We start from the raw sequence: 17,911 nt of genomic DNA, 5'->3' as shown, positions 1-17,911 counted from the left end.
ATATAAATACTATATTAGGACAATCTTTCTCTAAGCAAACAAAGAAATCTCTTTCAACCCCAAAACACGTCTCTTAATTGGCAACCTATATTACTAACACAAAACCATTGAAAAAAATTCAGTTTCAGCATCAAGTGGAAAGAAGAAAACTGGGTTTACATAAAAAAAAAATGCTCGAAAAATATGTAATAATCAAAACCTAACCTTTTTGCAAACAAAACAAAGAAAAAAGATGAGGCTTTCACCAACAAGTTCCAACCCGAGCTGTCATGGGATCAAAACACATAAGCCAAGCATGACAAATGAGATTTAGATGCAAAAAGAAAATTGGAAAAGATAAACAAGTAATTCAGGTTCAGTTAAATCAATCGTGAAAAGCACTTTAGAAATTATTTATAAACATCTTCTCGAGGGAGTAGTTTATGAGATCCAAGAATGATGTGAACTGGCTGAAAACTATTCCTTTTGCAGAACCATCCTTCTCAATCATGAATCTGATTTCTTCCCTCTGGATCAACATACTTAACTTAGTAACAGGCAAATATTACAAGAACAGCATGCATACAAGAGATAACAGAAGCAGATAAAGGCCTTCTAGTCATAGTTCTCCAGCAACATCAAGTGAATAAAAAACAGACTAGTACACGTAATGCCTGTTATCAGCAAAAAGATTTCTCACTAAAAATTTTACACAAGATGGTGTACGCTAACAATTTTGCCACTGTAATCATGTCACCAACTTTGTCCCTAAACATATTCCAAAAATAAATGATGATAAAACCACGTTATCTGAAAACAATTAAAATCCTAAAGCGATTACAAGTAATGAAATGCAATTAACACCAGCCAAACGGCTAAAGTCGATAATTGGAAACTATATGTGTTCCTCTCTATATTCATTTAAATAAATATATACATCTAATTTCATTGTCAGTATCAAATATGACAAGTTTTTTTTTAAAAAAAGAAACCAAATATTTTAATCTTTTACTTTTTTTTTCTTTTTCTTCTTTTTTATACAATGGGAATTTGATCCCCTCCCCTTCCCATACAAATATTCTGGGCAGCATCATAACTAAATTAACAGGATGACAAAAACTATGGCAAGTATTTTTAAAAGAGACTATATACATGAATACTTGTCAAATCACGTAGCAGCATGCCTATTAGGTATACATAGAACATGGTCACATGAACTAAAGAATTCAAAGACAATACATGATTTATTAAAATTATACATACCAAAGCCTCAATTTTTGTGCTTGTTTGAAAATTGTCAAGTTGAACTCTGTTTAGAATACTTGATGCCCTGAAGCCCTTTATTGTAGTTTTACTGGTCTGATTCCCATTATCTGCAATTGCTGTCAAATCAACAGTAAGTAGTGTCGAGCAAGAAGGGCATGAGACTTGTCCCAAGGAAGCAGCATAATCAATCAAACAAGCTTTGCAAAAAGCATGTTCACAAGAGGTAACCTGAAAAGAGAGGAAAATCCAAGCAAAACTCAGTAAAACTAAAAAGCAAACATGTAAAGGAAAAATATACACTACTCCAGGACTTATGAAAGAAATCAACAAATAAACATTTAATTTATTTTCAGAAAATAATCTGTTACAACCATTCCTTGGTTGCCAAAGCACTTTAACATTTCAAACCAAAAAACAGAGAGTTCAGCTAAAATTAACCATAAAAGTGAATCGAGATCCATCAAAGCTTGAATAACTAAAAGCTTTGAAAATGAAACGAGATAGTAAGCAAACCTTGCGATTTGACGTCTTCAGATTTAAGAGCTTTCATAATTACCCAGATTCTTTGGTGGCTTTTCATCCTCTCGATGTCCGGAGCACAACCATTCCCTTGGAATCTAGTTTGGACGACGATGGAGGTCCGAAAAAGCTTAAAAACCCACAACTGCGGTGCGACTTCCGAGCTCCTCCTGCGGCAATCTCCGGCGCGTTAGGTGGCGGGGTCACAGGGAGAGAGGTTTCAACAAACTCTGAAGTCGTTCGTGTTGTTCGCCGAGCGTGAGGGAGAGGGATTTGAGAGAGTGAGTGTTGCGGCTGAGAAGTGAGAAAGATAGAGAGATAGGGTTTAGGGGAAAAGAAAAAAATGTGGGTTGGTAGAATTTTTAGTTTTTATTTTAATTTTAAATACAAATTTATTATAAATATATTTTATTTATATTTTTTCCAACTATGTACACACGTGGCATGCCATATGTTATACAATGTGTACACATCATATTATTTACTCCACATAAGCTTCCAAATAAGCATTTATAATAATAAAATAATATAATGAAAATAAATAATGGGGGGAAAATTGAGCAGGAATGGTTAAAAAATTTCCCTCCATAATATACGTAGGTAAATATCATTACCTACTAATATTATTGGTAGGTAAAGCTATGTTCTGAAATATAATATAATGGACTAGCATTTACCTACTAATATTATCTACCAATAAATATTGGTAGGCAAACATTACTTTCCCTACCAATATATATTGGTAGGTAAAGATCAGATTTCTTGTAGTGACAGCTCAAGATGCACATGGAAAACCCTATGATCATGTCCAAGCCAGTGGACAGAGAGCCCCTCCTACTCTACATGGTTGTGTCGGAAGACGCCGTTAGTGCCACGTTGGTTAGGGAGGAAAGCCGCATTCAACAACCTGTCTGTTACATCAGTAAGTGACTCCTCGGGGCAGAATCTAGGTATCCACTGATGGAGAAGTTAACCTTGTCCTTGATGGTGGCCTCTCGTAAGCTAAGACATTACTTCCAGGTGCATCCAATTAAGGTCCTTGTGAACCACCCGCTCAGAAAAGTCCTGCAGAAGCCTGAATCATTGGGAAAGCTCTTAAAGTGGCGATGGAGTTAAGTCAGTTCGACATCACCTACCTCCCGAGGACTGCCATAAAAGGACAAGCACTCGCTGATTTCATCAGCGAGTGCACTAGGAATTAGGAAAGAACAGAGTGCACCCCAGTGGTCGGACCAGTGTGGAAGTTGTGGTCGAACAAGAATGGTGCAAGGGAGGGACTTATTTTGGTCTCCCTCGAGGGGCATAGAGTGCACAATGCTCTCCGCTTTGGGTTTAGCACCTCTAATAACGAAGTAGAGTACGAAGCCTTAATCGCTGGACTTCGCGTGGCACTAGAGCTCAAGGCTGAAGGACTCGAGATATTTAGCGATTCCCAACTCATGGTGAACCAACTTCTCAGAAAATACCAGGTTCGGGGAACAAAAATAGCAACATACTTGGCTAAGGCTCAGGAAATACTGCACAACTTCTGAAATTTCACTATTCGGCAAGTGCCGAGGGAGTAAAATTCCAATGCGGACGCCTTGGCAAAGCTAGCCACGACCAAAGACACTGAATTAATCAACGTGGTCCCCATCGACTACTTGGAGTCTCCGAGCATCTTGGCTCCAGACGAGGTGGAAACAGTACAACCCCAAGATGGGTGGATGGAGCCAATAATTAAATACCTCGTCTCCGGGGAATTTCCCCAAGACAATAAGGCAGCTCAGAAGTAGCTGTACCAAGCCCCGAGGTACATAATTATGGATAATAGGCTTTATAGGTGAGGCTATTATTTTCCCTTGCTTCGGTGTGTGTCCAGGAAAAAAGCTAGTTCAATACTGCGAGAGGTACATGAGGATTTCTACGGTGATCACGCCGGGGGGGCAAAGCCTTTCCAAGAAGATCTTAAGGCAAGGATGTTTTTGGCCCACCATGAATGGAGATGCGATTGATTACGTCAAGAAATGCGACAAATGCCAGGGCTTCGCCAACATTCCCCAAGCACCTCCAAATGAGCTTACTCAAATGACCAGCCCATGGCCTTTTATTGTCTGGGGCATCGACCTTATCAGGTCTCTGCCTACAGCGAAAGGAGAGGTAAAATATGCTATAGTGGTCATCAACTACTACACAAAGTGGGCTGAGGCCGAGCCGCTTGCCACAATTACCTCCAAAAAGGCTTTAGACTTCGTCATAAAAAATATCGCTTGCCGGTATGGGCTTCCAAGGAAGATAGTGTCCGACAATGGATTGCAGTTCAATAGCAAAGTGTTCACAGACTTCTGTCAATGATATGGTTTCATCAAGAGCTTCTCTTCCGTAGCCCATCCGCAGGCCAACGACCAAGTGGAAGCAGTGAACAAGACACTCAAGTCCGCTCTGAAGAAAAGGTTGGAGCAGGCAAAAGGAGGTTGGCCCAAGGAGCTCCCTAGGGTATCGTGCAGCTACCATACCACTACTCAGACCTCCACCGAACATTCTCCCTTCTTGATGACCTACGGGTACGAGACTATGGTCTTGGTTGAAGCGGCAATCTCCACACACCGACGGGACATGTATGATCCGACCACGAACCATGCCTTACTTCGGGAGTCCTTGGACCTCGTCGAGGAGCTACGCGAAGCTTCTCAGCTACGAGTAGCATCCTACCAGCAGAAGGTGACCAGATATTTCAACTCCAAAGTGAGGGATAGAAAATTCGGGGTCAGAGACCTGGTGTTGTGAAGAGTCTTCTTAGCCATCCGAGATCCAGGTGCAGGAGAGTGTTGTATGTCCAGGAACATATAAATTAGCCCGACTTAATGGAGAGATGATTCCCCACGCCTGGAATGTCGAGCATCTTCGCTGGTATAACTAGTAGTATGAGCAGCAAACATTGTTTATTTCTATAATATCCCCTGTGGCCTTCAGGCACATGTAATGGAAACTGTGTGTATAAAACACGGTAAGAAATTTGTTTGTTTTGCTTGTGTTCTTTAGTTTCCGTTATATCTTATAAATGATGTGTAAAGAGCACCCGCTCGCCTGGACAAGTGACCGCAAACTAGTCTTCGATCACTTGGGGGGCATGGAGTTAGGGAAGCACTGCGCCTCGCAAGGAATGACCTAGGAAATAGGAAATTAATAAAGACTAGCCTAGAAGGTAGCTTGTTTTAGGCAGAACTAAGCTTAGTACTTAAGAGCTAGATAACCCAAGTAGCGCGAGAATAGACTATGGTCATTTCCCGCCCAAGGAGCTCTGACCAAGTCTTTTGGCCTCGAGATGCTAATGGAAATCCGTGTACCCATACTTGGCCTCGGGAAATCCGTGATATGGGAAGCTTGGCTAGTCGACGAGTGAAATGCCCCTAATATCATTGTATCCCATATTTAGAAAAGCTAGTATAACAGACTTAAGAATTTAGGTTACCTCCCGAGGTTAGCGCGCACCTGGAGAGTAATAACCAAATCCTAATTTGTGCAATACAAACGGATACCCAGGCAGACTACGCTTAGGGGTCTCATTAGACACAAACATTTGAATCAATTTATACATGCCATAATATGTTTTAAAGTCTCATATATAATAATATTTTCATGAAAAACATCCACTTCATAGACAATAACCAATTGTTCTCCACTAATGTAAACACACATAATCAAGAATCAAAAGGTCTTTAAAAGCTTGTAATGTAAGACTAAGGTTAAAGGTAGATGAAAAATGAATATTTAAGCTTAAATCACACCATGGCCTATATATATATATTCTATTATCTAGATCTTACCACAAATTTCCCATACACCTCAAGAATACATAATCTCTCCCTTTCATTCTTTTCACATTCACCTTACTATTTCCCCCTCACTTATACTTTTGCAATACTTCTTTTTTTTTTTCATATTTCTCAGTGCAAATTTTTTTTTTCTTTCGATTCAACTAATTGGAAGATGTTATCCCCAAAATTTGAAAATGATGATGTGGCAATAGAAATGACAAGTGGCAAGGAATGGTTGGGTGACCTGGCTTAGGAGTAGCCCAGTGCATCAATGAAGAGTTTTGACTACTTGAGAGGTGTCATGACCGACCGGGTAAGTTGATACATCCGACCAGTAATGACACTCCTGCCCAGGAGTGGCTTTGCTACCCAGTAATGACTTTGCTGCCCAGGAATGACTTTGCTGCCCAGTAGTGACTTTGCTGCCCAGGAGTGGCTTTACTGCCCAGTAATGACTTTGCTGCCCAGTTGTGACTTTGCTGCCCAGGAGTGGACTTGGCCGATCGGCCATGCGCATGTCCGACCAGCAAGTTCATGTCCTACCAGCATGTTCATGTCCCACCAGCATGCACATGTCCTACCAGCAAGTGCATGACTGTCCAAGTAGAGATATGGCATGCTAGACCAGAGTGCCATGTTAGACGAGAGACATGGCATGCTAGACCAGAGTGCCATGTTAGACGAGAGAAATGCGTGTCCTACCAGCCAAGTGCGTAACTGGTCAGTAGAGGTATGGCCGACCAGAAGGTGATATTCATCAACCAGGTAGAACAGACTACGTCAAGATTCCCAGAAACGGCTTTAACAAGAATCGGTCTTAGCATACGCGGGAATCTCTCATTCTTCCCACGAATTGGGGGTTCTGTTGAATTTTTAATATTTTTGTAATTTAAATATAATGAAATATCCCGATTCTAGGGGAGAGCAGGTGTATGATCCTAATCCTATAAATATATGGCTTATGGGATTAGAAAAGGACTTTGGAAATTTTGAGTTTTGATCTGAACTTTCTAGAGAGAGAAAGAGCTTTTTCGTGAGAGAACTCTTGTATTCTAAGATTTTACACTGAAGAAACTCAGTTGACACAGGTTCATCTGATCTTGGGTGTAAATATATAATCGAATCTCTAAGTGGACTAGGCTATTACCAACATATTGGGGCTGAACCACTATAAAAATCGCGTGTGTTATTTACTTTCTGTTCAAAACTGTCTGTGTCGTTTAATTTCTCTTGAAGGCTTTATCGTTTTTTACGTTCTCACGTCGTTGGCCAAAAACGCGGTCAACATTTTGGTGCTTTCATTGAGAGCCTGAAGAGAAAAACAAACGGTCCCTAGAGTGATATGGCGCCTAAGAACACCAATGCAACCTCCAAGAAGACGGGCTCCTTTAAAGAGCATGCTAGATCAGAAGGTCCTAGCCTTCAAGATCGTGAAACTGAGCCTAGAGTCGTGCTCGAGGACGTAGCTCCAGAAGTTGAAGAGCTCCAGGAAGCCATGAGCGCCTTCTAGGAGGAGATGGCCCAGTTCAACACCAGGCAGGAGGCGTTCGCTAAGGAAATGGCTAGGCAGAATGCCGCATTCGAGCAGAAAAAGCGGGAAATGGACGCCAGGAGTGAGGAGATCCGTCGACAGTAGGAGGAGCTCTGGAGGCAGCTACGTAGTTGACCTGGGCCAATGCTCAGGCTGCACCTGGAGTGGCAGCCACCCCAGGAGCAAGGACCACAGAAGCTAGTCGTAAGAAAACTGATAGACCAGGCAGGGGTGGTAATCACCCACCTGGTCGTGAGGAAGATGGAGTCCGATCGCACACTGCCTCAACTCAAAGGGGGAACTCCAAAACCCCCTCAAGGAGCCACCGATCAGAGACTTCCAGATCAGGAAGTCACAAGTCTGGCAGCAAGAAAACACCTTCTGTGCAGGAACACAATAGAGCTCCTCGAGGCAATGAGACTTCCCACTTTAAAGATGGGCATGGGCATGATGAAGCTGACAGTCATCACACTGACCATTCGAAAGAGAAGAATAATAATAACCATCGAGGAGGAGAAGATCACCAGACAGGAAGGCCACCACTGCATCCCAACCAACGCAGTGGCAAGGAGAATGTTCCACCCAGAAAACCTTCTGAGAAGACTCGAAGTACGGTGTTCAATCGGTTGGGAAAACACACTACTCAGAAGGATCTGAGGGATGTCATTGCTGATAGAAGAAGGACCGTCCCGGTTGAAGGGCAAGAGCCAATCCGTCCTACCAATCGAGTAGAAATACTCGATGATGGTTTGCCGAATAGAAACACCCGACCAAGCGGTCCCGAAAATGAGTCCCTAGCAGTGGCCCCAAGCATCCAAGCCCAGCTTGATGCTTTGACAACAGCAGTTCAGAATCTGTCAAAACGACCAGCTGCGATTGATCCAGTAGACCACATGAATGGCAGCCCTTTTTGTGCTCGAATTAGAGCAGCTCAACCATCAGCAAAATACAAAGCACTGGTACTGCCAGTTTATACAGAAAAGGCAGACCCGATTAAGCATGTTGGGAAGTTCGAAGATCAGATGGAGCTGCTCGGGGTGAGTGATGACTATCGCTGTAGAGTCTTCCCCACCACATTGTCCGACACTGCCCAAGAGTGGTATTGGAAGTTCAAGCCTAACTCCATCACTTCTTGGGAGAATTTTAGAAAGGAGTTTTGCAGGCAGTTTAGTGCTGCTCGAACCCCTCCTGTTTATGCCAATCACTTGGCAGATATAAAGCAAGGGAAAGATGAGTCTCTCAAGAACTACATACAAAGGTTCATGAGAGAAGCTAACCGAGCTACTTCAGTAGGAGATGAGGGGAAGATGGTGGAAATCTCTTCCGGCATTATCTATCAGAGTCCTTTGTGGGACAGCATACATCGTAACCCAATTTCAACATTACAACAATTTTTGGACTAGGCAGACAAATACATGAAGTTGGATGATGCAATTGAGAAGGGAGAGAAGGGCCTGAACAACCCGAGTGGATAAACTGATCCCCCTAAGAATGGTGGAAATGATCAAAGTGGTGGTAAGAAACGTGGGAATAACGGGTCTGACCGCCACAATGAGAATAAGGCTAATTCGGGACCAAACGACAAGCCAACTAAGTATGAACCCCGGTACACCAACTACACCACTCTTTCAGCAAGCCGGGCGGAGATCTATTTGGCCAGTCATCAAGAGGTCCCCTACCGAAAACCCCCACCTATCAAGAAGGAAATGAGAAAGAGATATGAACAAGTTATGTCGCTTCCATGGAGACTATGGTCACGACACGAATGAGTGTAATCATCTTAAAGACGAGATAGAGTTTCTCCTCCGGTCGAGGAAGTTAAAAAAGTATCGAGCAGAGAAGACCCAAGGAGAGAGGAGTAACAACAATCCTAGGTTCAAGCGGCAACGATCCCCACCTTTGCAACCTGAACCTGTGGACTTCACACTAGATACTATATGTGGAGGACCACATCTTCCTGGAGATAGCAATAAGGTGAGGGAGAGGTATGCTCGCACCCTTCGTCATGAGTTGGATGCAGCATCCACCTCCGAAATTATGGCAATGGAGGAGCGACCACCAAAGAACCCAAGATATGAAAGTGAGTCCCTCACTTTCACTGAAGAAGATGCTCGACACATGAGGTATCCTCACAATGACCCTCTTGTTGTGACAGTCCAAATTGCCAATATGAAAGTGAAGAGATGTTTGGTCGATATAGGGAGCTCTGTGAACATTATTTATAAGTCATCCTTCGAGAGGATGAAGCTATCTATCAATGACTTGAAGCAGTGCTCTCAAGTCATTTATGGGTTTACTGGAGAAGGATTGTCACCAGCTGGAACAATCAAGTTGCCAATCACGACTGGGGAGGCTCCCAAACATGAAACAGTAATGACCGAGTTTTTGATTGTTGACTGCCCGTCCACCTACAATGTGGTTATTGGTCGACCACTGCTCACAAACTTACATGCGGTAGTTTCAATCTGGCACCTTTCCATGAAGTTCCCGACCAGTGCTGGCATAGGCTGTGTTCAAGGAGACCAGAGCGAGGCTAGGGAATGCTATAATGCCTCGGTAGCTAAGGCAATGAAGGGGGCCAAGGAGAGCAACATGATTGTATGTGTTGAGAGAGAGAAGGTGGACGAGATGGATGTCAACCAAAGTTTTGCAGTTGTAACCAATCAGGAAGAGATGTTAGAGGAGTTTGGCCAAGAGAGCACTCTTGGTTTAAAAGAGCAGAAGACCCCATCCGGTGATGAAGTCACCAAATAGAGCGTTGCCCAAAGCGAGGGAAGAGACTTTGATCCTCGCTTTGGGGATTATGAAAGTGATGTGGGACCGTCCGAGGAGTTAGAGGAGGTCCTTATAGATGAGAATGACCCAACGAGAGGGGTCAAAATTGGAAAAAAGTTGAAAGCAGAGGTGAGAGCACAGCTGATAGAATTCTTGCGAAGGAATCAAGATGTCTTCGCCTGGTCTCACAAAGATATGGTGGGTATCTCACCAACTGTGATCAGCCACGTGCTCAACGTGGATGAAAGCTATCCAGCAGTGCAGCAGAAGAGGAGATTGCTTGACAAAGATCGAGCAAAAGCTCTTAAGGAGGAGGTAGAGCGGTTAAAGGAGAATGGATTTATAAGGGAAGCATATTACCCTGCCTGGGTTTCAAACCCAGTGTTGGTGCCCAAACCCAATGGAAAGTGGAGGACTTGTGTAGATTTTACTGATCTGAACAAAGCATGCCTAAAGGATTACTTTCCTTTACCGAGAATAGACTAGTTGGTAGATGCAACCTCTGGTCATGAAACACTGTCCTTCATGGATGCATATTCGGGGTACAACCAGATCAGCATGCATCCTCTTGATGAAGAGCATACCAGCTTCCAAACAGATATAGGGCTATACTGCTATAGGGTCATGCCCTTCAGACTAAAGAATGCGGGAGCTACCTATCAGTGTTTGGTGAATGGTATGTTTCACGACTTAATCGGCAAGAGCATGGAGGTGTACGTAGACGAATGAGCATGGTGAATGAGTATTGTGAAATCAAAGGAAGTTGAAGGGCACGTGCGAGACTTAGAGGAGTGTTTCACAATACTGAGGAAGTACAGCATGAAGTTAAACCCCCTCAAGTGTTCATTTGGAGTGGGTTCTGGAAAATTTCTTGGGTTTATTGTGAACTCCCGAGGAATAGAGGCAAACCCAGAAAAGATAAAGGCTCTCATAGAAATGAAGTCTCCAGCTAGAATAAAGGATGTACAAAGCTTGACTGGGCGGATTGCAGCTTTAAGCAGGTTTGTTTCTAAATCAACAGACAAGTGTGTCCCATTTTTTAACCTGCTTAGAGGAGGCAAGAAGTTTGAGTGGACGGAAAAATGTGAGCAAGCTTTCCAGGCCATAAAGAAGCATTTGGCCCAACCTCCTGTTCTTTCTAAGCCAGTTGATGGAGAAGACCTCTTTTTGTACCTAGCAGTCACGGAGCATGCTGTTAGTGCTGCCTTAGTACGAGAGGAGGATAGAGTGCAGCACCCGGTGTACTATGTTAGCAAGCGACTGATAGGAGCAGAGTCCCGGTATCCCATGATCGAGAAGTTGGCTTATTGCTTGGTACTCGCATCACGAAAATTGCGGCCATACTTCCACGCACACCCCATTAAGGTCCTTACTGACCAGCCTCTACGCCAAGTCCTACAGAAGCCGGAGTCGTCCGGTCGACTACTTAAATGGGCAGTTGAGTTAGGCCAATTCAAAATCAAGTACCAGCCGAGGACTGCTATTAAGGGTCAAGCTTTGGCAGATTTCATCGCTGAATGTACCGAGATCACTGATGTTCCCGACCAGCAAGAGAGTGTCACTGGGAAGAAAGATGAACTTCCTACTTGGCAACTTTTTGTTGATGGGTCGTCAAATGAGCATCATTCAGGAGCTGGAATTATATTGGTCACACCAGAGAAGCACCGAATTCATTGTGCACTGAGGTTCGGATTCAATGCTTCTAATAATGAGGCGGAGTATGAAGCCCTCTTAGCAGGCTTGCGACTGGCTAGAGATGTACGTGCCCAGTCGATGGAAGTAAATAGCGATTCCCAATTGGTGGTCTACCAAGTCTTGGGGGAATACCAGGCAAGGGGCCTACGCATGGTGGCATACTTAAATAAGACCAAAGATCTGCTAGCACAATTCGAGGAGTACACCATCAAGCTAGTACCGCGAGAGCATAACTCTAATGCAGATGCTCTAGAAAAGCTAGCTAGTGCAAAAGATGTCGAAACTCTAAATATAGTACCGGTGGAATACTTGGCAGAGTCGAGCATTGATGAACAGGAAGCCTTGCCTATCACAATAGCTAACACTTGGATGACTCCCATCATTGCTTACCTTGAGCAAGGAACCCTGCCAGATGATCGTAATGAAGCAAGGAAGATAATGAGGCAAGCTGCTAGGTACACCATGATGGATTGAGTGTTGTATAGAAGAGGGTATTCCCTACCTCTACTCAGGTGCATAACACCCGACCAATCAAAAAATTTATTGGCTGAAGTGCATGAAGGGTTCTGTGGAGATCATGCTGGGGGGCAGAGTCTATCTAAAAAGATCTTGCGGCAAGGATTTTTCTGGCCTACAATGAACGAGGACTCTATGGAATATGTGAAGAGGTGTGACAAATGCCAAAGATTTTCTAAAGTGCCCAGAGCGCCCCCAAATGTCTTGAAGCAAATGCAGAGTCCATGGCCTTTTGCAGTGTGGGGCATTGATCTGATCGGTAAATTGCCCAAAGGGAAAGGAGGGGTGCAGTTTGCAGTGGTTGCAGTAGATTATTTCACTAAGTGGACTGAAGCCGAACCATTAGCCACGATCACATCGAAGAAAGTGTTGGACTTTGTAGTTAAGAACGTAATATGTCGCTATGGTCTGCCTAAGAAGATAGTGTCTGACAATGACACCCAATTTGACAGCGACATATTTACCGATTTTTGCACTCGGCATGGCATCACAAAAAGTTTCTCCTCGGTAGCCCATCCACAAGCCAATGGGCAGGTTGAAGCTGTAAACAAGACACTAAAGGACACTCTGAAAAAGTGCCTGGAGCAAGCTAAGGGTGCTTGGGCGGAAGAATTACTAGAAGTCCATTGGTCATATAGGACTACTGCCCGGACAGCAACTGGACATACCCCATTTTCCTTGGCATATGGGTATGAGGCCATGTTACCCGTGGAGATAGACCCACCATCTCATCGAAGGACCATGTACAACCAGGAGGAGAATCATCAATTGCTAGCAGAATCTTTGGACCTCCTCAAGGAGAGAAGAGAGGAGGCAAACCTAAGAGTTGCTGCTCACCAGCAAAAAGTGGCGCGCTACTTTAATTTCAAAGTCCGAGATCGAAAGTTCCAGGTTGAAGATTTGGTCCTCAGAAAGGTGTTTGTCAGAGATCCTGCAGCTGGCGTGCTAGGACCAAACTGGGAAGGACCATATCAAATTGAGCAAGTCTTGCCACCCGGCACCTATAAGCTTGCTCGGTTAAATGGAGAGCTGATCAGGAATTACTGGAATGGCGAGCACTTGAGGAAATATTATCAATGAATACTACTTACAGAGTAGTAGCTTTGTATCAAGTGCTTAACTTGTTATTTAAGTTTTTTGTTTGTGAACTGGCTATTTGCTAACCAGTCATGTTATTTTGAACAATGTTATTTGTTTGAGACTCGTTGTTAGACACTCGTTGTTAGACACGTTTTGTCATTTATTATTACGAGTAATAAAAGAGATCACGCGCAGCGTGGTCGAATCTTGCTACAAATTTTGCATATGTGTTGATTATTCTTGCTTAGCAATGTTCAACTGTCATTACGATTTAAACAAAACAGGTCTTCTAAAAATAAATATACATATATACCGGACAGTGTTCAACTGGTCGGTGTCCATAGATGAATGACCAATGTTTAAATAGATGCATGTTTTTGTAGTGGTTAACTGCTGAAATATGTTTGTATATTCTATGTGTTTCACGAGTAGTCACTGCTCGGACAAATTCGATCAAGTAGCAAGTGATCAAGGATTTTTCAACCCTCAATCACTTGGGGGGCACATAGAGTATACTGGCGTGCACATAAGGCATACTGGCGCGCACTCCAACAGTATACTAGCACGCACATAGAGTATATTGGCGTGCACATAAGGAATACTGGCGTGCACTTCAACACAGACAATAAGAGCACGAGCAAAGATATCTGTTTTTAGGCTGACTTGTAAATTTAAAAGTCTAAAAAGGCCATTAAGCTAACTTGTTTGACGAAGCTTAAGTAACTTGGAATTTTTAAAATTTTAAGTTAGAAGCAGATATTCGTGTGATAATAAACGTTATGCTCATAAAATGTTAGAGCAACAAGAGCGTGAGGAAGTATATTTAGTATGGACTTATGAAATGTTTAGAATTTCTAAGTTAGAAAACTAAGTACTCATTTGAAAGTTGAGGGCATATGGAGACTTAACTATTCACAATAAACTTGTAATATCTTAAGCGTAAAAAGACTTAAATGTTTCAAGCTAGTTAAAAAAGTAAAGTAAAGTGCAAGTGCCAAATAGCTCAATCATACGAGCAAAAGTATAAAAAACAAAACAAACAATGATGAAAGACTGGTAGGACTACAACTGGTCGTCCAGAAGCTCTCTGGTAGGATGAGGAATCACTAGTCGGCTGCTCTGGTAGGCTGATCAACCCCCTCCTCGGCATCAACTGCTCCTCTCGCTCAAAATGACAATGTAGAGGAGGCAGATGTAGGGCTGGTAGGATTAGTAGCTTCCTTAGCAGCCCTGGCCTCACATCTGGAGAGCTCCTCTGCCTTAATCTCATCGGTGAGAAAGTTGAGCTTGAGGGGTTTATTTAGCTTCCACACCTGGTAAAAGCAGTTGAAGCAAGTCTCCTCGTAGCAGGTTAGATCAGCTTCCTTCTCTTGCTTCAGCTCTTCATTCTCGCTAATTAGTCCCTCGTTCTCGCAAGCTAATCCTTCGTTCTCGCGAGTCAATCTGTCTAGCCGATCAGTCAAGGACTTGTTGGCTTGGGTTAGCTGATCATTCCCATCAGCCAACCCCTTGAGAGACTCCTTTTGCTCAGTTACAGTCTTCTCCGCCCATTCCAGCTTGGATTGAAGAGCGTCCGTTTTCGCTTGAGCCTCCACGAGTTGATCATTTAGGACCTTGATCAACTCCTTGTAGTCCACTAATCGCTGCTGGGCATGACAGAAGGTCATGAGCATCTACATGAAAAACAAAAAAGTTATCACAAAGCATGAACGTAAGTAACAATCCATCTTGTGGTAGAGCACTTACATTTGTCAACTGAGCAATCCCTCTCTCTAAGACAACATCAACACTGAGTCGAGGGAAAGATTCAAAGCCTTGAATCATAGAAGCGTCGAGGAGGGTCTGATCAACTGCCCCCCTAAGCTTGGTGCTAGCAGTGCGAAGTGCCTCGCTTGGCCCAGACGGACAAGGGGGAGTTAGGCTCGCTGAAGGAGGAAGTGAGGAAGGGGTCAACTGTGGAATTGTAACTCACCCCTCAGGTTGTCTCCCTTGGCTCGGTGGCACTGCCCTCAGGACCTTCCTCGGGGGAGTGACGCCACTCCCTTCGCCAGACTTCCTCTTTGGAGCAGGAGGAACGATGCAGTGCCTGAACATCTCTGGATCTGCAAAAAAGGAAAACATGAGATTCGTTAAAAAAAATATATATATATATATATAATAAAATGTAGATAAGTATATTACTACTACAATTTTATTAGTCTCAAATCACCAAGTTATTAAACATATTCCTATGACTACTAGACCTGAGTTGAGAATCTGATCGATGAAGTCATCCTCGTCGTCCGAAGATGAGCTAAGTTCTCTCTCAGTCTAGATGGCCTTTCCTTTCTCGAACTGAACGAGAATAGCAGATCTGTGATGAGGCTCAGGCTCAGGCTCCCTAATGACAAGGTCGCCAGGTCTATGGGAAAGCAGAGATGGCCCAGGAGAAAACTGGTCAGTCACCACCTCAGTGCCTGCATTGGACTGATCAGTCGTGTTGTTCTCCTCAGTGGTACTTTCCACCATGATATTTTGGTTACATTGTATCAGGCCCACCATCTGAAGGTAATCTACAGTGACCAAACTTTTCACGTCTTTCTCCTCACTACTCATGTTAGCCAACACCTTCGCTCGCTTGAACATCCCTTGAGTAGGCAAGGGTTGCTGGAACGGACCGGCATGTGTAAAAGCCAAGTAGTTGGCTTTGATGTCTGATGTGAGGAAATACTCTATGTAATATTTCCCGTGGTTCGACTTGTGTGCGATACCACTAAGGTATTTAATCCCCTTTTGCCTGTGAAAGAGGTGAAAGAAACCCGTGTTCTTGTGGCTGGGGTTAGTCCTGAAGTCGAACAAATAGTGTACCGGATGAGGAGTGGGCTCGTCCCAACCTTGCAGAAAGTAGAGAATATACAGCGTGAACAACGCTTGGACCCCATTCGGTGCGATCTGGAAGGGGGAGACGTTGAAATAATTCGCTATAGACCAGAAATAGGGGTGTAGTGGGAGTGTCGCTCCTGCGTGGATATGGTGCCTAGACCAGGCGCAATATGCTCCTCTGGGCCTATTGGCTCTCTAATGAGGGCCCGGACATGTCACGTTCACCCCACTCAAACCCAGATCTTGGATGTGTTTGTAGAACATCTCGGGATTGAGTTTTGAAGGCTGGGCAGTGAACCAGGAAGGTGCTTCTTCTCTTCCCTTCCGTGGTTTTTGAATGGCCAAGTGTTGGACCTCGGTGGCAAACTCCTGAGAGGGTGATCTCGAAGAAGTTGCAGTGCAGGCCTCACTGCGTTCCACCACCTTTTGCACCGCTCTGCGAGCAACTTGTGGATCTTGATCCTTGGGGAGTCTATTGGATTTCTTTACCCTCATGGTCAACTGTGCAGCTTGTTGAAGAAACTAATCCTCGTGAAGAAAATACAAGGCTGAACGGGGAAGAATCTGCTTGAAGCAGCGGAGGCAATCCTCAGGAGTACGACTGGTGGATGATTTTGATGAGGAATCGCTGCTTTGAGGAGTCTCGATTGACTGCGGGATAGATGTATCGGAGTCCGTATGGTTGTCACCTCCCCTATAGTCAAAGTGATTCATCTACAAAAATAAATAAAAAATGGGGAGGTGAGTAACCATACAGATAAAATTCAACAAGAACAAAATTTATTTTTCTACTTAGAAAATTTTATCTAAGTGGTAAAAATATAGCATGCATGGGAAAAAATAATTTTAGTGCTTGAAAGTGCCTAAAAATGTTTAAAACTTCCTTAAAGTGTTCAAAGTGCATATGGCATGGAGTATACCATGCTTGGTCAAAAAATTGTGCCTAGTGCCAAGGAAGGCTTGTGCATCCGATCACACTCATAGGCATTCAAAGAGAGCATCCGAGGAGCCAACACTAGCCCATAAGTACAACCAGACATCTAGTGTCCAAGTGCTTAGCGTCCGACGGGGGGCTGTTGGGCATGTCCGGTCGGACACCCTAGGCCCGAGGAGATGTTTGGCCAGCCATGCGCACCCCATCCTAGTGCGTCCGAGCTCAGCGTCCGAAGAGGAGCTAGTCTGGCGTGTCCGGTCGGATACTCTACGCCCGAGGAGATGCGTGACCAGTCGTGTGTCTCCCAGCAGGCGCATTCGAAGAGATCATGGGTGTGTCCGGTCGGACACCCCATGACCGAGGAGAGGTGTGGTTTTGGTCCAAGCAAACCATGCTTGGCATGATGCCAAGCCGTGTGAGTTCAAGCCAAGCACGCCCGTGGGGAGCCCGATGCGTGTCCGGTCGGACACCATGCGTCCGAGGAGTAACATAGGCCTGGTCCGAGTGGACCGTGCCTATCCGTCCGCATCCAAACCAAGCGCATCCGAGGAGATCCGATCGACATCAAGTGTCCGAGGAGATGAGTGCTTCTTGGCCCAAGAAGACTACATGTGGTCCGATCGGATCACATGTGTACAAAGGAAAAAGACAGTGGCCGATCGCCCATGTCTCTAACCATACCCCCAAATCTCACCATAAAACCCCTATGTTCCTATAGCCGAAAATAAAAGCTTAAACTCCCTAACATGAACATGTTTCCTCATCCAAAACACACAATCACAAGATCAAAATAAGAAAATTGTGAAGTTCATCAATGTTCTTGAAACCCTTCATGCCATCAAAAACCCCAAAACCCATAATCATGGTTTATGCTAAATTGACCTATTTTTCTTGAAATTCTTATGAAATTGAGGATAATGTTGGTTTACCCATAATACAAACATCATCAAAATAGTC

The 17,911-nt window shown here is 44.0% G+C and overlaps 1 protein-coding gene across 1 annotated transcript; it reads right to left on the bottom strand.

The window, feature by feature from the left end:
- Positions 1 to 369: 369 nt before the first annotated feature.
- Positions 370 to 1,795, bottom strand: LOC133823463 (ATP-dependent helicase rhp16-like). Its single transcript, XM_062256260.1, has 3 exons — positions 1,759 to 1,795; positions 1,243 to 1,511; positions 370 to 508 (listed from the first exon to the last, which is right to left on the bottom strand). Exons 1-3 carry the CDS (start codon positions 1,793 to 1,795, stop codon positions 383 to 385), a joined length of 432 nt encoding a protein of 143 aa, XP_062112244.1. The 3' UTR covers positions 370 to 382.
- Positions 1,796 to 17,911: the final 16,116 nt, after the last annotated feature.

Source organism: Humulus lupulus, chromosome 1 (genome assembly GCF_963169125.1).
Source record: "Humulus lupulus chromosome 1, drHumLupu1.1, whole genome shotgun sequence".
Taxonomy (NCBI): domain Eukaryota; kingdom Viridiplantae; phylum Streptophyta; class Magnoliopsida; order Rosales; family Cannabaceae; genus Humulus; species Humulus lupulus.
This window is presented reverse-complemented; position numbering and strand designations above follow the sequence as displayed.

Excerpts from the sequence above, each read along its gene's own strand:
- LOC133823463 (XM_062256260.1), bottom strand. The coding sequence starts at position 1,795 with ATGAAAGCTCTTAAATCTGAAGACGTCAAATCGCAAG. Across the intron at positions 1,512-1,758 it reads TGAAGACGTCAAATCGCAAG|TTTTACTGAGTTTTGCTTGG; the intron begins GTTTGCTTACTA and ends TTTGCTTTTTAG. Across the intron at positions 509-1,242 it reads GCACAAAAATTGAGGCTTTG|AGGGAAGAAATCAGATTCAT; the intron begins GTATGTATAATT and ends ATGTTGATCCAG.